Here is a 25336-nt window from a genome sequence, read left to right on the forward strand (position 1 = left end):
AGTAAAGCCCTAGCTCCCGTAATCTCTGATCGTAATGCATACTCTCTAAACCAGGCAGCATCCTGGTAAATCTCCTCTGTACCCTTTCCAATGCTTCCACATCCTTCCTATAGTGAGGCGACCAGAACTGGACACAGTACTCCAAGTGTGGCCTAAACTGGGGGGGGGGTTACTGGGCTTCATGGCTCAGAGGGGCTATTCTGCACTGTATCTCAATAAATATAATTGACAGAGGGGATGTTGATTCACAGAATAAAATGCAATTTAACATTAACAATATTTTGCAGAAAGAATTATGATTATTGCTTTAAATATATAATGCAGTTCCTTAAGAATACAGGTCTTTTTTATAGAACTTGAAACAAGTATAAATGTATAGGATTTTAAGATGCACGTTAAAGCCATTTGCCAACTGCCAAACTCAGAAAAAAAAATTGATGCTAGCTTTCCACTCTATCCATGCCTTCACACAAGTTTTATAAACTTCACTCAAATCTGCCCTAAGCCTCTGCTAATCTTTTAAACACAACTACGCTGTCTGCTTTTACCACCACCCCAGAGGAACATTCCTGGCACTCAGAGAAAACAGCCCCAAATTGTTCAACCTCTCCTCATCGTGCATGCCCTCCACGCCAGGCAGCGTCCTAGTGAATCTCCTCTGCACCCTCTCCGAAGCCTCCACATCCTTCTGTCGAAGAGGTGACCAAAAATGAAGCGTGTTCTTTTTAATTGTCAGTGGAGATACTGGGCAAGTGCAAGAGATGCTTGCCGCGATCTATTAACTCGTCAGGTATAGCGCAGACTCTTCAGCCCAGGATGTCGTACCAAAACTTTAACCTACTCTAAGACCAAACTAAACCTTTTCTCCCACATTGCCCTCCAATTTTGTATAAACCATGTACTTATCCAAGAGTCTTTTAAATATCCCAACTGTACCTGCCTCCACAACCACCCCCAGCAGGGCATTCCACACACCCACCTCTGTTTAAAAAAAAACACTTCCCTCCCACATCTCCCCCCCCACCCCCCATACTTTCCATCAATCACCTTAGAATGATGCTCCCCTGTATTAGCCATTTCCACCCTGGGAAAAAGTCTTTGTCTGCCCACTCAATCTATACCTCATATCTTGCACTGCTTTATGACGTCACCTCTCATCCTCCTCCACTCCAAAGAGAAAATCCCTCTCTCCCTCAAGGTACCCTCATAAAAGCTCTTCTTTAATCCAGGCAGCATCCTGGTAAAGCCCCTCTGCACTCTCTCCAACACTTCGACATGCTTCCTACAATGACGCGACTAGAACCGAACACAATATTCCAAGTGGGGTGTAACCAGGGTTTATTAGAGCTGCACCATTCCCTTGGAGTTCTTGAACTCAGTCCCCTGACTAATGAAGACCAACACACAACTTCTTAAACACCCCATCATTTTGTGTGGCAACTTCAAGGGAAGTACGAACCCTTAGGACATAACACGGTGACACTTTGCCAAAAGGACGATTATCTGTGAGAGCACAAATGTGTATCAAGTGCTAGTCAATAGCAAAGGCTCAGTACAAAGTGGTCTGACACGCCAGTGTTATTACTGTGGATACTGGTATTAATTCCATCCCATAAACGTAGGTAGCAATGCCCAGATATTCCAGGTGAAATTTTTCATAGGATGGGGAAACTTGCTCACAGAATCAACAGCTCCTCACACTCTAGCCTCCATTCCTTCCCATTGATGGGGCAAATACTTAAAAAAAAATCACTAACAGTGTAATCTATTCCATACTAGCCAGCAAGTGCGTGTGGCACACGAGCAGGGCTGCAGGACTGAAGGGAGAGTTTATCTGCCCTGTTGGAACACAATCTTCAGAACGCCTGGGAGGCCCAGCGTCTGACTCCAAGAACCCAGCCATGAGGGCAGGAGGCGGCCTGAGCAGGAGGGCTGGAAGCGTGACTGGCTGTGTGAGTAGTTGGGTGGGAGGGACAGGAAATGGTCTTGTTTTACTGTTGTCGTCTTATGATATTGTTGGTTATTTATTAGTGATATCGTGCAGAACAGGCCCTTCAGGTCCAAAGAGCCACACTATCCAGCAACCCACCGATTTAACCCTAGCCTAATCACAGGACAATCTTACAATGAGGACTGTGGGAGGAAACCCACGGGGTCGCAGGGAGAGCTCCTTACAAACAACCGGAATTGAACTCCAAACTCCGGAAAACCCCAAGCTGTAATATCAGCTTCACTACCGTGGCGTTCTTGTGTTGTTCTGAGAAACTTTGTGGGCATGCTATGCTGGAACTGGGAGGTGTGTGACATTTGCGAGCTACCACCTCCCCCCCCCCCACACCCCCCGCACATCCTCAGGTGTGCTGGTTGTTAACGCATTTCACTGTATGTTTCGATGTACGTGTGATAAATAAATCTGAATCAGAGAATGTTTTCACATTTTCCCAGTTGCCAAATACCCACCCACTGTTTGCAGAGAAACCGGACCAAGTTACAAACTTCCGTACAGGTCTTTGGTTACGACTGTGTCTTTATTATTGGAAAAAGTGTAGGGGTGCCAACTTCCCAAACATGAAGGGAAACTCCACATAAATACAAGCGCAAACAAGAAAGAGAAAGAGCAGGTGTTATAAAAGATTGGATGGATGCTAGAAATTTAGGAAGTTTAATGAATGAAGGCACTTAATAGTTTTAATCAGGCACCAAGGCTCAGGTTTCACTGCTTTAAGTTCAGATTTGACTCATTTCAGCTTTAAGATGTACTGAACGTCTGAAGACCCACTGGTGTCGAAGCAATGAAGTGACTGCTCCTTCTTAACAAAGCCAAACTGCCTGTGGAAGGAGCCTTCCATTGTCCTCCTCCTGCACCTCAGCAGGCTGTCTCCCACGGCGATGGTCTTGATGGAGTGCAGGTAGTTCAGAATGGCACCCGGCAGTGCGGCAAGCCCAGACTTCTCCAAGCGGAGCTCCTGCAGGGAGCTCAGGCCGTCGAACACGGCCACGTTTAAGGACTTCAGGTTGCTGCTGTGCGACAAGTCCAGGGTTTGCAGGCTCTGCAGCCCTTGAAAGCTGCTGGGAGACAACTCGGTCAGTTCTGGAAGACTCCGGAGCGACAAATGGGTCAGGTCCGGCAATCCCACGAAAGCATTCTCGGGAATGTTGGCGATTAAATTCTGGCCCAGTCCGAGATTGCGCAACGGGATGCCTGAAAGGTAACGTGTTGGCACTGCACTTAATTGGTTTCCTGATAAGTCCAAGCTATGTATATTGGGCACAGCCTTATCCAAACTTCGGACAACCGTGGCTATTTGATTCCTTGAAAGGTCCACACTCAGGGGTTTCATCTGGCCTTTGGACGTGAACGTGTCCAGGTTTACGTTACGGAGCTGGTTGCTGCTAAGATCAACTTCTCCGAGGGGCAAGCTGGAAAAGATCCCCTCTTCGAGGACTTCCAGGGTGTTATGACTCAGGTTTAAGGCCTCGAGGTACCTCAGTTTGGAGAAAGTGCTGGAGGACATGCCAGTGATGTCATTGTAGCTAAGATCAAGGCTCACCAGTGTTGTGTAGCCAGGTCCGGTGAACATCAAGGGTGAGATGGCCTTCAAGTGGTTGTGTGACAAGTCCAGGTAAGAGGTATCCAATGGAATTGGGACTACAGTAAGTTGGGGCCCAACACCACTGCAGTCAACTTTTGTAAGACTGAAACTACTGAACATCCCAAAACTTTCCACTTCACAGTGACACTCGGGTAGGCAGATCAATGATCCACAGTCACAGGAAACGAGGAATACAGCCAAAACCAGCCAGGCGGAACAAGCCATCATATACCTGCATTGAAAGATGAGAAAATGGGTTAATAAGGCAAGTGAGAACCTGTTCCAAGATACAAAACAGAACTGTTATGAAGCTGAACAAAAACATTTGAAAAGAAACAAGATCACAGTTTTACTTGGGCCAAGTTCCGGTGATTGATTGGATAGAATTACTGAAATTAACAGCTAAATTACAAGTTAGAGCACCCAGCTGAGCCGGCGATATCAAAGCATCACGAGGTAATGTATCCAGCTCAATAACTCCTTAGGTAGTGCACGAAGAGATTAACTTTCCTTTAATAAACCGATACCAAGCAGCAAGAATAAAAGATAAACGATAAGGTGTTGTTCTGACATCAAAAGGAATAAACGATTGTGTGTGAATAAAGCTGAAGTACATGAACTTTTATACCATAACGCACACACACACACACACACACACACACACACACACACACACACACACTCACACACACACACACACACACACACACACACACACACACACACACACACACACACACACACACACACACACACACACACACACACACACACACACACACAGAGTTAGGAAGATATTAAAGACAAGAAATTTTGCAGATGCTGGAAATCTTGAGTAATTTATAAAATGCTGGAGGAACTCAGCAAGTCAGACAGCAGTTATGGAGAGAGGGAAAGAGCTTTGGCACATTGGCCTTCATAAATCAATGTATTAAGTATAGAAGTTGGGATGTTATGTTTAAGTTGTACAAGACATTGTTGAGGCCTAACTTAGAGTATTGTGCACTGTTCTAGTTACCTACCTACAGGAAGGGTATCAATCAGATTGAAAGAGTGCAGAGAAAATTTACAAGGATGTTTTTTGCCTGGACTTGGGGACCTGAGTTATGGGGAAAGGTTAAATCAGTTAGGAGTGTCAGAGAATGGGGGAGGAATTGATCAAAGGGCCTGTTTCTATGCTGTAGTGTGCTAGGACACTACAAGTCAACAGTCAAGCGCTTCCGATGGGCTGACACCATTCATCGGCACAAAATGCCGACTGAAAATTTGCACCCACAGATACTGCCTGACCTACTCTATTCCTCCAGTATTTTGATGTGTGTTACAAAGACATTAATTGTGATTCAGTATCTGGACCCGACATGAAACTGTACATTGTATTCAAAGCCACATTATATCAATGCATGGTCAACAATTTAGAACTGGAATTGTTGTTTTGTAACTCCAAACATTAAACAAATTCAAAGGAGGACAAGAGTCAGGAGATTAGGCATGTAGTTCATTTTTACTTTAAGTGAGAAGTGCATGTATCATGTGGTAGGCTGAGGGCATATGCAATTCATGTAATTATACATATATTAAATGAATCATATCACTAAATGAATCATTTAACCAAGAACACTGAAATCAGTGCAAGGTTACGCAAATCGTTAGTCAGCACCTGTCTTGAAGAACAATGGGTGACGATCAACATCGTCACAAGCCTGGGCGGAAGGTCTGTAGATCCTGAAGATGCCCAGTTGTGAAGATCCCCCTCTCAGCCTCACCAATGTAGTCCAAAAAAATGTTTATAAAGCAATATGTTTGGCATCAGCTTGGCTGCCGGAAGGATGTTCAATGACATCCAGCTCCCTTAGGGGCTCCACTCCGGATTTGCAGTCTGGGTTTACTCCCGTAGCCTTCGTCTCTCCCCAGGCTGCACTAGAGCTGGGGATCTGGTTCACGAGCACCAGGGCACACTTACACGCCGGTGGGCCTGCATTCTATGCGTGCAGGAGCCAGACCTCCTCCCCGTCCTCTGTAGTTCAGCCTGGGTCCTAACAGGAGGCTTGTTGTGGAGGGGCTATGTACTGGCCCCTCACACACTCACCTCTCCTTTTCACGAGCCTGCTAGCCAGCGGTGGAAGCTTAAAGTGAGAACGACAAGCACTACCCCCCTACACTATCACAACCAAGATTATAAAAATATTACTGAAACTGGTTTATTATTGTCAATTGTACCTAGATACAGTGAAAAGCCTGATTTGCATACAGTTCAAATCAATACACAGTGCCCTGAGGTAGAACAAGGTAAAACAGCAACAGGATGTAGAATAACGTGCAGCAGATACAGAGAAAGTGTGGTGCAGGTTAACTTGCACGATTAGGAGAGGATATGGGTAATTGGTTTATATTACTGTCACATGTACCAAGGTACAATGAAAAGCATCTGTGTTCAAGCCATCCAGCCAGATCATTCCATAGACAAGTACAAAGGAAAAAAACATTAGCAGAACCTTTTAATATAGTGTTACACTTATAGAGATATTGTTTGAAGTTCAAAAGTAAACACCAAAGTACATAGCAACACACACAAAATGCTGGTGGAACGCAGCAGGCCAGGCAGCATCTACAGGGAGAAGCACTGTCGACGTTTCGGGCCGAGACCCTTCGTCAGGCCTAACTGAAAGAAGAGATAGCAAGAGATTTGAAAGTGGGACGGGGACATCCGAAATGATAGGAGAAGACCGGAGGGGGTGGGGTGAAGCTGAGAGCTGAAAGTTGATTGGCAAAAGGGATACAGAGCTGGAGAAGGGGGAGGACTATGGGACGGGAGCACCAGAGCGAGATGGAGAGCAGGCAAGGAGTGATAGTGAGAGGGACAGAGAGAGAAAAAAAGAGGAAAAAAGGGGGGGGGGAAATAATAAATAAGGGATGGGGTAAGAAGGGGAGGAGGGGCATTAACAGAAGTTAGAGAAGTCAATGTTCATGCCATCAGGTTGGAGGCTACCCAGACGGTATATAAGGTGTTGTTCCTCCAACCTGAGGGTGGCTTCATCTTGACAGTAGAGGAGGCCATAGATAGACATATCAGAATGGGAATGGGACGTGGATTTAAAATGTGTGGCCACTGGGAGATCCTGCTTTCTCTGGCGGACAGAGCGTAGATACATGTACATACATCACCATATACAACCCTGAGATTTATTCTTAATCATTTATTGAGATACAACACGCAACAGGCCCTTCGAGCCACACTGCACAGCAACCCCCGATTTAATCCTAGCCTCACACTGGGACAATTTACAATGACCAATTAACCTATTAACCCATATATCTTTGGACTGTGGGAGGAAACTGGAGCACCTGGAGGAAACCATTGTGCTCATGGGAAAGACGGTCAAACTCCTTCCAGGCAGCAGCGGGAATTGAACCTTGGTCACCTGTACGGTAAAGCGTTGTGCTGGCCTTCTTGCAGATATTCATAGCAAATACAAAGAAACACAATAGAACTGGACTTCTCTAGTGCCTTTAACACCATCCAGCCCAAGATCTTAAGGCACAAACTAACGGAGATGGGAGTAGACTCTCACATGGTGGATTGGATAGTGGACTACTTGACAGATAGACCTTAGTATGTGCGGTTGGGAGACTGTAGGTCTGACACGGTGGTCAGCAGCACAGGAGCGCCGCAGGGGACCGTGCTCTCTCCGGTCCTGTTCACCCTGTACACATCAGACTTCCAATATAACTCGGAGTCCTGCCATGTGCAGAAGTTCGCTGACGACACGGCCATAGTGGGGTGTGTCAGGAATGGACAGGAGGAGGAGTATAGGAAACTGATACAGGACTTTGTGATATGGTGCAACTCAAACTACCTGCGTCTCAATATCACCAAGACCAAGGAGATGGTGGTGGACTTTAGGAGATCTAGGCCTCATATGGAGCCAGTGATCATTAATGGAGAATGTGTGGAGCAGGTTAAGACCTACAAGTATCTGGGAGTACAGTTAGACGAGAAGCTAGACTGGACTGCCAACACAGATGCCTTGTGCAGGAAGGCACAGAGTCGACTGTACTTCCTTAGAAGGTTGGCGTCATTCAATGTCTGTAGTGAGATGCTGAAGATGTTCTATAGGTCAGTTGTGGAGAGTGCCCTCTTCTTTGTGGTGGCGTGTTGGGGAGGAAGCATTAAGAAGAGGGACGCCTCACGTCTTAATAAGCTGGTAAGGAAGGCGGGCTCTGTCGTGGGCAAAGTGCTGGAGAGTTTAACATCGGTAGCTGAGCGAAGGGCGCTGAGTAGGCTACGGTCAATTATGGATAACTCTGAACATCCTCTACATAGCACCATCCAGAGACAGAGAAGCAGTTTCAGCGACAGGTTGCTATCGATGCAATGCTCCTCAGACAGGATGAAGAGGTCAATACTCCCCAATGCAATTAGGCTTTACAATTCAACCGCCAGGAGTAAGATATGTTAAAGTGCCGGGGTTGATTGTATTTAATGTATTTAAGTAAACTACTTAAGAACTTTTTAAAAGCTATTATTAATGCTTTTTGAGAGAGTGATTTAGATGCTATCATATTTTTACTGAGTTAAGTATTGTATGTAATTAGTTTTGCTACAACAAGTGTATGGGACATTGGAAAAAATGTTGAATTTCCCCATGGGGATGAATAAAGTATCTATCTATCTATCAATAAAAGTCGGACAAGACAGACAAACAGCTAAGGTACAAAAGCCAACAAACTCCACAAGTAAAAAAATTGGAAAACTAATACATATGCAATAAATACCAAGAACGTGAGATGAAGAGTCCTTGAAAGCGAGCCCATAGATTGTGCGAACAGTTCAGCAGTGGTTTGAGTGAAGTTAACCCCTTTGGTTCAAGAGCCTGATGGTTGAGGGGTACTAACTGTTCCCGAACCTGGTGCCATGGGTCCTGAGGCTCCTGTACCTTCTCCCTGATGGAAGCAGTGAGGAGAGATCAGGGCCTGAATGGTGGGGCTTTTGATGTTGCACGCTGCTTTCTTGCGACAGTTCTCCATGTAGGTGTGCTCAATGGTGGGGAGGGCTTTCCCTGTGATGGGCTGGGCTGTATCTGTAAAGGACAGATACACCTTATAAGGTGCAAGGGCAAAGAAGACAAGGAACAGTCTGAGGATGTGCTGGGGGCAGCCCACAAGAGTCACCATGCTTCTGGTGTGTGCGCATCTTCAGGCTTTTATACCCCCTTCCTGGTGGTAGTAATGAGCAGAGGGCATGTCCTGGTGGTGAGCGTCCTTAATCATGGATCTCGCCTACTTGAGGCACCATCTATTGAAAACGTCCTCAGTGGTAGGGAGGATGGTGCCCATAACAACACTCTGCAGCCTTTTCCAATCTTGTACATTGGCACCTCCGTACTAGAAGCTGATGTAACCAGGCAGAAAGCTCTCCACAGTAAATCTGTAGGAATTTGCTAGAGTCTTTCATTTTGGTAGGTCCAATTTGAAGACAGAATATAATATAAATGCTAAGACTCTTGGCAGCGTGGAGGATCTGAGAGATCTTGGGGTCCGTGTCAATAGGACACTCAAAGTTGCTGTGCAGGTTGAGTGCTAAGAAGGCGTGTAGTGTCATGGCCTTCTTCAACCATGGGATTGAGTCTAAGAGCTGTGAGCTAATGTTACAGCTATACAAGGCCTCAGTCAGACCCCACTTGGAGTACAGTACTGTGCTCAGTTCTGGTCACCTCACTAGAGGAAGGATGTGGATACTATAGAGAAAGTGCAGAGGATGCTGCAGGGATTGGAGGGTGTACTTTATGAGAATAGATTGAGTGAACTCGGCCTTTTCTCCTTGGAGCAACGGAGGATGAGAGGTGACCTGATAGAGGTGTAAATGATGAGAGTCATTGATTGTGGGGATAGCCAGAGGCTTTTTCCCCAGGGCAGAAATAGCTAACACTAGGGGGCAGTTTTAAGGTGCTTGGAAATAGGTACTGAGGGGATGTCAGGGGTAAGTTTTTCCAGAGTGGTGGGTGCGTGGTATGCACTGCCAGGACAGTAGTAGACGTGGATACAATAGGGTCTTTTAAGAGACTTTAGATAGGTACATGGAGCTCAGAAAAATAGAGGGCTATGTGGTAGGAAAATTCTAGGCAGTCTCTAGAGTAGGCTACATGGTCAGCACAACATTGTGTTGTAATGTGCTGTAAATTTCTTTGTTTTATGTTCAATGGTGACATACAAAATCACCTCAAAATCCCAATGAAATAGAGACAAGGTAGGCCAATGGGCCTCTTTCTATGCTGTACTGTTCTATGTTCAGATAATAAGTAATAGTGAAACACATACAAACTTTGATCATTTTCTCTTTATCTCTGTTAACAATGTAAACTATGGACCCTCGCCATCCTGGACATGCCCTCTTCTCGGTACTGCCCTAAGGGAAGAGGTACAGGAGCCTGAAGACCCACACTCCGCGATTCAGAAACACCTCTTCCCTTCCACCATCAGATTTCTGAACAGTCCATGGTCTACTGAAAATTACCTCATTATTCCTTACTTTGTTTGCACTAATTACTTATTTTGTCATTTTTATGTCTTTGCAGCGTGTAGCTGCCACAAAGCAAAGCTGCATGGGACAGTGATAATAAATTCAATTCTGAGAACTTACTAAAAAAGCCATATTTCCCCCGGTGTTCAATTAAAAAGCAAAAAGTCATGATTTTATTTTGAATCAGGAGTTTAGTTTCTCATTTCTCCTCACCTCCAATTTAACCCAACACAAGGAGGATCATGAAGTTCATTTTCCACTTGCCCCAACAGTGCAATCTAGGCTTTGCATAGTTTTTGCAGAGTGGTCAATTATCCAAGTTACACCCAACCACGTGTGGGCAAATTTTTAAACTGGGTTAAAATTTCCCTGCTCAAATCAAGTTCATTGTCATTCAACCATACAGCTAAACAAAACATCATTCCTCTGGGGCCAAGCTACAAAATACAGTACACACATCACATAGATAATAGATTTTAAAAAGTACCCTGTAGATGCACAAGTTGACATAAAGTGCATATGCAACATATAGTTAAATATACAACAATATTACTGTTACTGGCACTGTCAGAAATAATGTATACTGGGTGGTATAAAGAACATACAAATAACAGTGGTCACACAAATGCTTCTCATCTGAACTTGCTCTTCGGCCCACAACATCTGTGTCAACCTTAATGCCAAATAATACTGAATTTATCTGCCAGGAGATGATTCATAAACTTCCATGTTCATGTCCCTGCCTGTCACACCTAGCTATCAAGTGTGGGTAAACGTGCCCAACGAGGATCACCAGTTTAAAAAAAAAGCTGCTCAAAAGTTGAAGAAAAAATGTATTTACAAATAAACAAATGAAAATAAACATACATGTTCAAAAATTTACAAATATACAGAGGTTTTCTCCATGACACACTTTGACTTTAACTTTCCAATATAACTATTCACCAACCATCAAATCCAACCTCCACACTGAGAGTTTCAATCTGCCTGCCTAGGGTGAAGTGTACCTGCTCCCACCAACCCAGGCATCATTTTAGGACGTCCCAAACTATCCCTCAGGTCTTTTGGGGGCCATTCTGCTATCTACAAACTGATGCAATGATGTGAGTCAAAATAAATGAAACTTCTAGGAATGCCTGTGTCAAGAATCCTTATATTAAATGAGTTATAAACCAGTAGAGTTTATGGAGTGTGTTAACTGAAGGGCTTGCTTTGATTAGCCAAGTTAGTGATTGTTTTACTGTCGGGGTGTATAAATGGTGAACTCCCAAGAACTGTAGAACAGGAGGGCAAAGTGTGTGAACTACTGGGGGAACTAGACCATGAACAAAATGGAGAGTAGTGACTAACCGGGCAAAAGGGCATAGTTAGAGGGAGAATTAGCATTGCCAACATGTTCTGTCACATCACCCAATTTACTTACTGCTTGTTACACCACTGGTGTTTAAGACAGAAATGAAGGTTCGCCATCTCTATTTACCCATACTACCACGCACAGATAAAGAAGGATCCTTCATTGCTGCTTCTGTAACAATGTTTTTTGACCAGTCAGGGTTGTTAGCCTTGAGCTGAACCCCCGAACCTGGAGGACCAGCGGACCGACAACTCTTAGTCTGGCCTCTACCCTTTGACCTGTTTGACATGGGTGACCATGCCAAGAGCTAAAGCACAAGAACATAAGAAATAGGAGCAGGAGTTGGCCATCTGGCCCACCAAGCCTGCTCCACCATTCAATAAGATCATGACTGATCTGGCCCTGACAACAGCCAACATAGCTCTTCGGGTCACTGAGGCACGCAAACCTCCAAACACTACAACAAGGTTGTGGTCCTCTTTGAGGATATGCCCACATAAATGTCTTTTAAATGCCACTGTCATGTCTAAGAGAGCATAGAACATAGAAAACCTACAGCACAATACAGGCCCTTTGAACCACAAAGCTGTGCCGAACATGTACTTACCTTAGAAATTACCTAGGGTTACCCATAGCCCTCTATTTTTCTAAACTCCATGTACTTATCCAGGAGTCTCTTAAAAGACCCTATTGTATCCATCTCCACCACCACCGCTGGCAGCCCATTCCACGCATTCACCACTCCCTGCGTAACAAACTTACCCCTGACATCTCCTCTGTACCTACTCCCTAGCACTTTAAAACTATGCCCTCTCGTGCTAGCCATTTCAGCCCTGGGAAAAAGCCTCTGACTATCCACATGATCAATGCCTCTCATCATCTTAAACACGTCTATCAGGTCACCTCTCATCCTCCATCGCTCCAAGGAGAAAAGGCCAAGTTCACTCAACCTATTCTCATAAGGCATGCTCCCCAATCCAGGCAACATCCTTGTAAATCCCCGGACTCAGATTGGGGGACCGCTTCGTCAAGCACCTCTGCTCCGTCCGCAACAACAGACAGGATCCCCCGATTGCCACCCACTTCAACTCTGCTTCACATTCCCATTCGGATATGTCCATACATGGCCTCCTCTACTGCCATGATGAGGCCAAACTCAGGTTGGAGGAGCAACATCTCATATACCATCTGGGTAGTCTCCAGCCCCTTGGTATGAGCATCGAATTCTCCAACTTCCGGTAATTCCCTCCCTCTCCCTTCCCCCATCCCACCTTCACTCTGTCTCCTCTTCTAGCTGCCTATTACCTCTCTCATGATTTTGCCTTCTTCTACTACCCAAAGTGCTTTCCCCTTAGATTCCTTCTTCACCTCTCCTGCCTATCCCCTCCCTGCTTCCCCTCCCCCACCCCTTGATCTTTCCTCCGATTGGTTTTCCACCCTCCCCCCACCTTCTTTATGAGGCCCCTGCTCCCTCCTTCTTCAGTCCTGACGAAGGGTCTCGGCCCGAAACGCTGACTGCTCGTTTCCACGGCCCGTTGACTGCCCGACCTGCTGAGTTCATCCAGCTTGTTCGTATGTATCCTTGTAAATCTCCTCTGCACCCTTTCTACGGTTTCCACATCCTTCCTGCAGTGAGGCGACCAGAACTGAACACAGTACTCCAAGTGGGGTCCGACCAGGTCCTACATAGCTGCAACATTACCTCTCCGCTCCTAAACTCAATCTCACAATTGAAGAAGGCTAATGCACCGTATGCTTTCTTAACTAGAGTCAACCTGCTGATTGACTCTGATTGAGTCAAGATCCCTCTGATCCTCCACACTGCCAAGTGCCTTACCATTAATACTATATTCTATCATCATATTTGACCTACCAAAATGAACCACTTCACACTTAACTGGGTTGAACTCCATCTGCCACTTCTCAGCCCAGTTTTGCATCCCATCAATGTCCCGCTGTAACCTGACAGCCCTCCACACTATCCACAACACCTCCAACCTTTGTGTCATCTGCAAATGTACTAACCTATCCCTCCACTTCCTCATCCATCTCTGGAGACGGTCTGTCTACTGATATCTACTATAAATTGCATGCATGCTGAGCTTGTTGACTTCATTAACTTTGCCTCCAACTTTCACCTTGCCCTCAAAATTTACCTGGTCTATTTCTGACACCTCCCTCCCCTTTCTTGATCTTTCTGTCCCAATCTCTGGAGACGGCCTATCTAATGATATCTACTATAAGCCTACAGACTCTCACAGCTATCTGGACTATTCCTCTTCCCACCCTGTCTCTTGCAAAAACGCTATCCGTTTCTCACAATTCCTCCGTCTCCACCTCATCTGCTCTCAGGATGAGGCTTTTCATTCCAGGACGAAGGAGATGTCTTCCTTTTTTTAAACAAAGGGGCTTCCCTTCTTCCACCATCAACTCTGCTCTCAAATGCATCTCTCCAATTTCCCGCACATCTGCCCTCACCCCATTTGCCCACCATCCCACTCGGGATAGGGTTCCCCTTGTCCTCACCTACCACCCCACCAGCCTCCGGATCCAACATATAATTCTACGTAACTTCCACCACCTCCAACGGGATCCCACTACCAAGCACATCTTTCCCTCCCCCCATTTCTGCTTTCTGCTCCCTACGCGACTCCCTTGTCCATTCATCCCCCCCATCCCTTCCCACCGATCTCCCTCCTGGAACTTATCCTTGTAAGCGGAACAAGTGCTACACCTGCCCTTACACTTCCTCCCTCACCACCATTCAGGGCCCCAGACAGTCCTTCCAGGTGAGGCGACACTTCACCTGTGAGTCGGCTGGCGTGGTATACTGCGTCTGGTGCTCCCGGTGTAGCCTTTTATATATTGGTGAGACCCAACACAGACTGGGAGACCGTTTCACTGAACACCTACGCTCTGTCTGCCAGAGAAAGCAGGATTTCCCAGTGGCCACACATTTTAATTCCATGTCCCATTCCCATTCTGATATGTCTATCCATGGCCTCCTCTACTGTCAAGATGAAGCCACACTCAGGTTGGAGGAACAACACCTTATATACCGGCTGGGTAGCCTCCAACCTGATGACATGAACATTGACTTCTCTAACTTCCATTAATGCCCCTCCTCCCCTTCTTACCCCATCCCTGATATATTTAGTTCTTTCCCCCTCCCTTTTTTTTGTCTCTCTGCCTATTCTCCATCTCCCTCTGGTGCTCCCCTCCCCCTTTCTCCCTAGGCCTCCCGTCCCATGATCCTTTCCTTTCTCTAGCTCTGTATCCCTTTTGCCAATCACCTGTCTGGCTCTCAGCTTCATCCCACCCCCTCCGGTCTTCTCCTATCATTTTGCATTTCCCCCACCCCCTCCTACTTACAAATCTCTTAGTATCTTTTCCTTTCAGTTAGTCCTGACGAAGGGTCTCGGCCCGAAACGTCAACAGTGCTTCTCCTTACAGATGCTGCCTGGCCTGCTGCGTTCCACCAGCACTTTGTGTGTGGTAATTGAATTTCCAGCATCTGCAGATTTCCTCGTGTTTGACTTCCTCATCCAGATCATTTATAAAAATCACGAAGAGTAGTGGTCCGAGACAGATCTCTGAGGCACTCCACTGGTCACCAACCTCCATGCAGAATATGCCTTAGCGAGCAAGCCAGTTCTGGTTCCACAAAGCAATGTCCCCTTGGATCTCATGCCTCCTTACTTTCTCAATAAACCTTGCATGGGGTACCTCATCAAATGTCTAGCTGAAATCCATATACACTACATCTACTGCTCTTCCTTCATCAACGTGTTTAGTCATATCCTCCAAAAATTCAATCAGGCCCGTAAGGCACAACCTGCCCTTGACAAAGCCATGCTGACTATTCCTAATCATATTATATCTCTCCAAATGTTCATAAATCCTGCATCTCAGGATCTTCTCCATCAACTTACCAACCAACAAAGTAAGATTCACTGGTCTACAATTTCCTGGGCTATCTCTACTCCTTTTCTTGAATAAGAGAACACCATCCACAAACCTCTAATCTTTCAGAATCTCTCCCGTCCCCACTGACGATGCAAAGATCATCGCCAGAGGCTCAGCAATCTCCTCCCTCATCTCCCACAGTAGCCAGGGACACATTCTGTCCATCCCAGTGACTTATCCAACTTGATGCTTTCCAAAAGCTCCAGCACATCCTCTTTTTTAATATCTACATGCTCAAGCTCTTCAGTCCACTGCAAGTCATCCCTACAATTACCAAGATCTTTTTCTGTAGTGAATATTGAAGCAAAGTATTCATTAAGTACCTCTGCTATCTCCTCCAGTTCCATACACACTTTTCCACTATCAAATTGATTAGTCCTATTCTCTCACGTCTTATCCTCTTGCTCTTCACATACTTGTAGAATGCCTTGGGGTTTTCCTTAATCCTGTCCACCAAGGCCTTCTCATGGCCCCTTTCGGGCTCTCCTAATTTCATTCTTTAGCTGCTCCCTGCTAGTCTATTAATCTTCTAGATCTCTATCATTATCCAGCTTTTTTTTGAACCTTTCATAGGCTTTTCCTTTTTCCTTGACTGGATTTACAACAACCTTTATACACCACGGTTCCTGTACCCTACCGTCCTTTCACTGTCTCATGAGAATGTACCTATGCAGAACCCCATGCAAATACCTCCAAACATTTGCCACATTCCTTCCATACATTTCCTGAGAACATCTGTTCCCAATTTATGCTTCCAAGTTCCTGCTGGATACCCTCATATTTCCCCTTACTCCAATTAAACGCTTTCCTAACTTGTCTGTTCCTATCCCTCTCCAATGCTATGGTAAAGGAGACAGAATGCAATCACTATCTCCAAAATGCTCTCCCACTGAGAGATCTGACACCTGACCAGGTTCATTTCCCAATACCACATCAAGTACAGCCACTCCTCTTTTAGCCTTATCTACATATTGTATCAAGAAACCTTCCCGAACACACTTAACAAATTCCACCACATCTAAACCCCATTGCCCTAGGAAGATGTCAATCGATATTTGGGAAATTAAAATCTCCCACCACGACAACCATTATTATTACACCTTTCCAGAATCTGTCTATCTGCTCCTTAATGTCCCTGTTGCTATTGGGTGGTCTATAATAAACACCCAGTAAAGTTATTGAGCCCTCCCTGTTCCCAACTTCCACCCACAGAGACTCCACAGTCAATCCCACCATGTCTTCCACCTTTTCTGCAGCCGTGACACTATTTCTGATCAACAGTGCCAAGCCCCCACCTCTTTTGCCTCCCTCCCTGTCCTTTCTAAGACATCTAAAACCCAGCAGTTGAAATAACCATTCCAGCCCCTGAGCCATCCAAGTCTCTGGAATGGCCACAACATCATAGTTCCAAGTACAGATCGACTCTCTAAGCTCATCCACTTTGTTCATAATACTCCTTGCATTAAAATAGACACATCTCAAACCATCGGTCTGAGCGCATCCCTTCTCCATGACCTGCCTATCCTCCCTCTCGCACTGTCTCCAAGCTTTCTCTATTTGTGAGCCAACCTCCTCTTCCTCTCAACACACACAAAATGCTGGTGGAACACAGCAGGCCAGGCAGCATCTATAAGGAGAAGCACTGTCGACGTTTCGGGCCGAGACCCTTCGTCAGGACCCTCCTCTTCCTCTGTCTCTTCTGGTCAAAGTCAACAAAATTGTATTATCAACATACATATACTCAGTGGCCTCCTGCCCCAAATAAACTGCCCACAGAGTAAGCTTGTAGTCTTCTGCAGCCTCTCTACTTCAAGGTTCAACGTGTTGTGTGTACAGAGTGGCTCTTCTGCACATCACTGTTGTAACACAGGATTATTTGAGTCTCTGTCACTTTCCTGTTAGCTTGAACTAGTCCGGCCGTTCTCCTCTGACCCCTCTCATTAACAATCGTTTTCACCCACAGAAATGCCATTCACTGGATATTTTTTTGCACCCTTTTCTGTAAACTCTAGAGACTGTTGTGTGTGAAAATCCCAGGAGATCAGCAGTTTCTGAGATACTCAAACCACCCTGTCTGGCACCAATAACCACTGCATGGTCAAAGTCACTTAGATCACATTTCTACATTTGGTCTGGCACCAATAACCACTGCATGGTCAAGGTCACTTAGATCACATTTCTACATTTGGTCTGGCCATGTCTGCATGATTTTATGCATTGAGTTGTTGCTGCATGATTAGCTGATTAGATACTTGCATTAATGAGGTGTACAGGTGCACCTAAAAAGGTGTCTACTGAGTGTATGTCACCATATCAATCATTAATTGCCATGTCATGTCACCATCTGCCCCCTTGGTATTCATTTCCTTGCAGGAATTTTACAGGAAAATACAGAAATACAATAGAGTTTATGAAAAAACTATACAAACTGACAAACAACCCTCATCCTTCAGCTTCCTTCACTTAAGTTACACATAAGATAAACACTACAGCTCAGGAACAGATCTTTCAGCCGCAGTCTTTAAGTTTCAAGTACCTGGGTGACACCATCTCAGTATCTGTTCTGGGCCCAACACATTGATGCGATCATGAGAAGGTATGCCTTAACTGTACTCCATTGGAAGTTTGAAGAGATTCAAATGTCACCATATATTCTTGCAAATTTCTGTCGAAGTACGGTACAGCATTCTGACTAGTTGCATCAAATGGTTCAATTTAATATCAGAGAATGTGAATTGAATAGAATTTCAGTTTATTGTCGTTTAGGAACCACAAATGCAATGCGGTTAAAAAAAAAAGAGACAACGTTCCTCCGGAATGATATCACAAAGGCACATGACAAAACAGACTACACCAGAAAATCCACATGTTTGGCAATCCCCAATCCAGAGTCCGGAGAGGCTGCTGCGTATTAATATCACGCTACCATCTTAGCACATTCCCCAGAAAGGAGCTCCAAATCCACCAGACAGAACAAGACTACCCAGACACACCAAGTCAGGAGGCCAACTCTACCACCCAACAAACCAAAAACTAAAGCTACAAGACCTACACAAACCACATAGTTACATATAGCTATAGTTAACATATAGTTACAACAGTGCAGACAATACCATGATTGATTAAAAAAAAACAGACCATGGGCACAGTAAAAAATCCAGTATACAACCTGAAATTCTTCATCTTCACAGAGACTGCCATGAAACAAGAAACCCTGAAGAATGAATAGTAAGTTCAGAACTCCAAAGCCCCCCCTCTTCTCCTCCCTCCCTCCCTCCCAGGCACAAGCCTCAACCCTCTCCCTCCCCCTTCCATTTACACCAGAAGAATCACACCCTTCACTCTACAAGCCCTAGCAAAAGCCTCCAAAAAGACCTTGATCTACAGTCCATCACAAACCACAGTCCATAACTGGCGTAGGAGGTCAGCAGCTCCCTCTTCCAATGACCATGGCATGGAATGGAGGTTCCAACATACAGGACAGCAAGAGGCTGCAGAGAGTTCTAACTCAGGGTTCCAGCACCAAAGACATCTTCAGTGGAGATCAGTGGAAACACAAATGGACAAGGGAGTCGCATAGGGAGCGATCCCTATGCGGGGGGGGGGGGGGGGAGCGGGAGGAAAAGATGTTTGGAGATAGTGGAAGTTACAGAGAATTATGTGCTGAATGTGGAGGCTGGTTGGGTGGTAGAGGTCATGGGTTCAGGGTGAAAGGTGAGAAGTTTAAGGGGAACACAAGGCGAAACTTCTTCACTCAAGAGTGTAGAATGAGCTGCCAGCACAAGTGGTGCACGCGAGCTTGATTTCAATATTAAGAGAAGTTTGGATAGGCATATGGATGGTAGGGGTATGGAGGGCTATGGTCCTGGAGCAGGTCGATGAGAATAGGCAGTTTAAATAGTTTTGGCAAGGCTTAGATGGGCCAAGGGGCCTGTTTCTGCGCTGTACTTCTCTAGGACTCATTCCCCAAACATACTTCTTTTCCAACTTGTGCACAAGAGAACAGCACGGCCCCTGTCACCAATCCGTTCAGACGTCAGAACAGAAAAAAAAATGCTATTTTTATACTGAACTTCCCAATTATAGATAGTTAATTATCAGGCTCTTGAACCAGAGGTGATAACTTCACTTGCCTGATCACTGAACTATTCCCTCAATCTATGGACTCACTATCAAGGATTCTTCATCGCCTGTTCATGAAATTTTTTGCATATTTATCATAATTTTCCCTTGTACTTGCACAGATTGTTGTCTCTAAACAATCAACGTGCAAAAGACAGTCTTTCATCAATTCTTTTGAGTTTCCTGTATTTACTAAGAACGCCCGGCAGAAGCTACACTCAGGGTTGTATATGGTGACGTACATGTACTTTGATATTAAACTTGCTTTGAACTTTTGACATTTGGTAAACCATATGTTTGACTTGCAAGATCCATCACCATTCACAATAGAGGTGTTAAAAGTCAATAGAAACTACATGCTTGACAACTGATGATACTTAGAAGTCGGCAAAGCAATTGTCCCTCGGTGTGTGTGTGTGTGTGTGTGTGTGTTTCTCATCCGTTGGTTACCTGCTGGGCAAAAGGAAGCTACATTCTTCAAAGACCTTTCCTGCCTGGGTCGTCTGCACCATATCTGCAGTGTGCCCTTGCCTGGATATCATGTTAACCCCTGCCTTGCTGCAGCTTCCACACTATCTGCCTGTAAACGATCCCTAACCCTCCACTCCCCACTTGCCAACACGCCTAAGTGCCTCTGTTGTGTCTGCTTCCACCGCCCCAGGCAGCCACCACTGCATAATGTAAAGCTTACCCGTTATATTTCCTTTCAACTTTCACCTATCTGAAGTCTGTACATTAGCGGTTCAGTGAGTTCACAACAAAAATGCTCAAGAGATCTTTTACTTTCTGGTCATGATCAGACATCTGACAACGCTCAAAACTTGCCACAGATGCGTGCAATGTGTAATATGACTACTACGCGACACAGGGAACAGCCGATGGGTGTGTAGCAACGCCTCTGCCCTGGTTTATTTAATTACACTCTCACACTTCTCTCATTGCCAGCGCGAATTCAGTATTTACAGTCTGCCACAACTGCAGGTGGCAAGTATTTATTCCTAAATATTTCTTATGCTAGAACTAACTTTCCTCATTATCCCGTTATTCCACCCCCACTCACTGCACTGCAATGTAAACACTTTAAACCAGTCTTTATAATGCCGTTTACACTACCATTGATCAGGGTCGACCGTGGATGTTGTATCCTAGCTGTTAGGTTCTGCCTCTCCTTGCGACTGATGAATCGAAAGGAACAGCAGAAACAGTTTGGCCCCAGCAGCATCGCAGTCAGTGTTGGACTCAACTTAAGACTAGGACAGCCTCAGGGACTCCAGCTGATATTTCCCCTCCTGAAGCCTTCTCACAAGTGGGTATGGCCACAAGGCAGCACAGGTTTGAGATCAGAGTTTTCCTTCTCCTAGATGAGCCACCAAACGTGGCTGATGAGCCCCATCTGACCAAGATTTATTTACAATGTCTTTACACTGTAAGCACATGCCATTATTTATGTATTTACACACATTTTACTCCATATCCATACTTAGACTGTATCGGTCCCTGCTGTTCCTTCAGATTCCTCAGCTGTGTGGAGAGAGGGAGCCAGCTGCAATGGGCTTGCTCTCCATGTCGTACTACCCTGACTCACGTTATCAAGCAGACTGCTGGAACACAGCACCCACAGTCGACCAATCAACAGAGAGCCTCAGAGTTAGTTTGATCTAACTCTTTTCTAGAACTTTTTAAAAGGAGATACAAGGGGCAGTTTAAAAAAAACACACCGAGTCGTGGGTGTTTAGAGTATGTTGTCTGGTAGAGGCAGATACATTAGGGACTTTTAAGAGATGTTTAGATGGGCATACGAATGGGAGGAAAATGGAAGGATGCGGACATTGTGTAGACAGAGGAGATTAGCTTAGTTGGCCATTTGATTGCTAGTTTATTCAGCTTGGCATAACATTGTGGGCTGAAGGACCCGTTCCTGAGCTGTTCTAATTGTTGAACATTGTTGTCTTTTGCATGTCGCAAGCTGACCAACACATCACGGCAAAATTCCTAACCCATCTGAATTTATATGGCGAATAAAGTTCACACCATTAACTTACATATTCCCTGTGCACAAACAAGTTCAAGATGATTGTCATGGGTGAACATACCCAGGGTATTAATGCCATGAAAATCAGCTGTGTGCAGCAGCAGCACGATATGTTAAAATCAATTGACAAATTATATATAACTTACACAAAAAAAAAGACACAACTACATTAGCACAATAGATTCTGCAGATGTGGGAAATCCAGTGGAACACACACACAAAATGCTGGGGGATGTCAGCAGACAGGCAGCATCTATGGAAGGGAATAAGACAGAAATGGGCAGAGACCTTTGGACCCCAAACATTGACTGTTTATTCCCCTCTACAGATGCCGCCCGACCGGCTGAGATCCTCCAGCATTTTGTGTGTGTTGCATAATTACATTAGTTCAAGTTGAGGTAATTATCACAGGTATTCAGCAATTCAGGAACAGCTTCTTCCCCTCTGCCATCCAAATTCTGAATGGACAATGAACCCATGAACACCACCTCATTTTTTATTATTTCTGTTTTTGCACTAATTTTAATTTTATTTATATATTTATTTACTGTAATTGATTTATTATTTTCTGTATTATCATGTATGGAATTGTACATCTGCCACTAAGTTAACAAATTTTAGGACATATGCTGGTGATATTAAACCTGATTCTAATATTAGGGGTTGTCAGGTTAGTCAAGAACCTGATGGCAGAGGGGAAGAAACTTTATCACCTACACAGAGGTGAGAGCTTGACTCCTGAGATAAAATTCAAGGATTTTATATGCAGTCATGGAAAACTACAGCACAGAAACAGTCCCATCAGCCCATCTGGTCTGTACCAACCCATTTAGATTGCCTACTCCCATTGACCTGCACCCAGGCCATAGCCCAACATGCCCCTCCCATCCATATGTACAAAGTTAATTGCCTGCATGTGATGTACTAGTACAATCTTACTGCTTTGAAAGTCCTGATGTCTTCTGATAAGACCACAAGACATAGGAGCAGAATTAGGCCATTCAGCCCATCGAGTCTGCTCTGCCATTTGATTTTGGCTGATTTATTTTACCTCAACCCCACTCTGCTGTCTTCTCCACACAACATTCAGCACCCTTAACGATCAAGAACTTATCAACTCCCGCTTTAAATAAATCCAATAACTGCATAAATCAAAAGTCAAAGTAAATTTATCACAAAAGTACATATGTCACCATATACTTCCTTGAGATTTATTTTCTTGCAGGCAAACAAATGCAATAAAAATTATGAAAACCTATACATTAAGGGAGAAGAACACATGCGCCTGTTAGAAGTTTGTTTGTTTCGTTCTTTCTTTTAAAATTAAAATATTAAAGAATTGATTTTAAAAAAAGGGAAAGTTGAGAAACTCCAATAACGTTGTCAGAAAGCGAAAGGCTGCTCACGTATCAAAACCGTAGTGCCAGCGCGCTGAAGTGTTGCAGGTCGGATCATAAAGCGGAGAACGGGAGGGGGGTTGTGGCAAGTCGGTGAAAGATCTGAGACGCTGGACACAAAAGCAATGGGCCGAGGCGACAACGGACCATCGCCTCTCCGCCGTTCAACTCTGCAAAGCGACACGACTTAAAATGGTTATAGTGCCCAGCCCCGAAATCGAAAGTTATGGAAATCTGTCACATTCCTCAAAATAAAACCCTGCTTAGTCCAGGGCTTTGCCAATTAAGTATAAGAGGCAGAGAATTATCGATTTTTTAAAAAAAAATCTTCAACCGCGTTGGCTAGTACATTGCAGTCAAAATGCCAAGGGTTGTCCGAATGTACCTCATCGGTCACTCGCAGTTTAATGCATAGAATTAATAGACACGGACGTGCAGAGGCTGGGAAAGGGAGGGAAGAGAGTTTGTAGAGGTTTGAAATCGGATTCGTGTTACTCCCAAATGTCTGCACTTCTTTGCCCAGAGAATCCTCAGGGTCCACTTACTATTCACTTTGAACGACTTAATTGCAACCAATTCAACAAATAATTCATTCTAGTGCGTGGTGGAGAATGAGAGCAACTTTTCAAACATTAACTTTATTTACTAGTAGTTTGAATATTTTTAAAACTCTGTGCAAAAAAAAACTAAGTGATTTGGGTCAAACATTAGTACTGTAACTAGAAACCAAACCCCAATGAGAATGGCAGAAGGTATTAGCAGTGCAAAGCAGCTACAACTTCAGCGGACCAATAGTAAAATCAGTTTTTGCTCTTTTAAAATTAATCAATATAACGTTCAATTTAAGATGCAGTTTAAGCTGCTTGGGCGTAAAGGGAATTGGGTTTTCGTGCAGGATTCACAGCGCTCAATCCTGCCTTGGTAACGGAGGTTTAGCAAACTTACCGGCTCTGCAACGTGTACACGCAGCACCACTACACTAAGCGAAAAGACTTCTTGTCAGACCCTTCGGATCTCCGTCCACCTTCAACGCAACGCCAGCATTCTGCAGATCCAGCTCTGCTAACACTCACACGTCCCCGGGCGCAGGGCGATAGAGACTGGAAAAAGAGAAAACTAACACTGCACCTATGGACTGGCCCATGCCCGCCCGTTCACTAACCCGCAGCGTACACAGACAATGAGCTGTCTGCAAAATGCCCCCAGACTTCAGTTTCACCGCCGCACCACGTGGGGGCGAAAGAGGCGCGAGAAGGCCGGCCAATCAGCAGCGGTGCCTCATCCAGGTGACGTTCGGAAATAGAACACTGAATTTGTCAATGGAAGCCAGCGATGTAACCTTTTCGCAGATGATATTCCCATCGGATACATTCATTCACATGCTGCAAGTTATTTCCAGGCTAGAGAATGCAATAAGAGGGAAATTAAAGACAAAATCGAGTTTACTGTCATATGAACAAGTATATGTATGCACAGGTGCAATGAAAAACTTACATGCAGGTCCATCACATACGCAGCGTTCACAAGAAACGTATAAATTATACCAGCAGATTCAAGAACAACACTCATCTGCTTCTCGAACCAACCTGCACAACCGTAACCCCTACCTCAGTAGAGTAACACCTTGGTCTCTAAGACCGCTTTGCTCTACAATGCACTTTGTGTACATTTCTGCACAATTTTGTGCAATTTATGTTGGTAATTTATGTTTTTCTTGTCAATGCTGCTTATATGGTGCAATGCAGAATTAATGGCTGTAATTCATTAAAAGTTTGAGGAGAATTGCTATGTCCCCAAAGACTAGCACATTTCTGCAGATGTACTGTGGAGAGCTTTCTAACTGGTTGCATCACTATCTGGTATGGAGAAGTCACTGGAAAGAAAGGATGGGAAAAATCTGTAGAAGGTTGTAAACTCACCTAGCTCCACCACAAGCACTAGTCTCTCCACCATCGAGAACATTTAGAAAAGGTGATGCCTGAAAAAAGTGGCATCCATCATTAAGGACTCACATCAACCAGGACCTGCTCTCTTCTCATTGGAGCCTGAGACGTACACTCAGGAACAGTTTCTTCCCCTCCACCATCAGATCATCTATGGACATTGAACACAAGTACACAACACTGCTTATTTCATTCTTTTAATATGTTTCTTATTATAATTTATAGTATAATTTTTACATTGCAATGCCACAAAATAATACATTTCATGATATATGTCAGTGAGAATAAACCTGATTCTGGTATTTCTTATTGTAATTTATGTTATACTTTATGTATGTCCTGCTGCCACAAAGCAATGCATTTCAATACATACGTCAGTGGTAACAAATCCGATTCTACTGCCTTCAGG

At 44.6% G+C, this 25336-nt stretch overlaps 1 protein-coding gene across 1 annotated transcript; it reads right to left on the reverse strand.

Moving 5' to 3' along the window:
* Positions 1-2509: 2509 nt before the first annotated feature.
* Positions 2510-24190, reverse strand: tsku (tsukushi small leucine rich proteoglycan homolog (Xenopus laevis)). The gene is made up of 2 exons (XM_073044273.1): positions 23930-24190; positions 2510-3825 (listed from the first exon to the last, which is right to left on the reverse strand). The coding sequence occupies exon 2, from the start codon at positions 3819-3821 to the stop codon at positions 2739-2741; it is 1083 nt and encodes a 360-aa protein (XP_072900374.1). The 5' UTR covers positions 3822-3825; positions 23930-24190; the 3' UTR covers positions 2510-2738.
* Between the last annotated feature and the right edge of the window lie 1146 nt (positions 24191-25336).

Source organism: Hemitrygon akajei, chromosome 4 (assembly GCF_048418815.1).
Source record: "Hemitrygon akajei chromosome 4, sHemAka1.3, whole genome shotgun sequence".
In the NCBI taxonomy this organism is placed as follows: Eukaryota; Metazoa; Chordata; class Chondrichthyes; order Myliobatiformes; family Dasyatidae; genus Hemitrygon; species Hemitrygon akajei.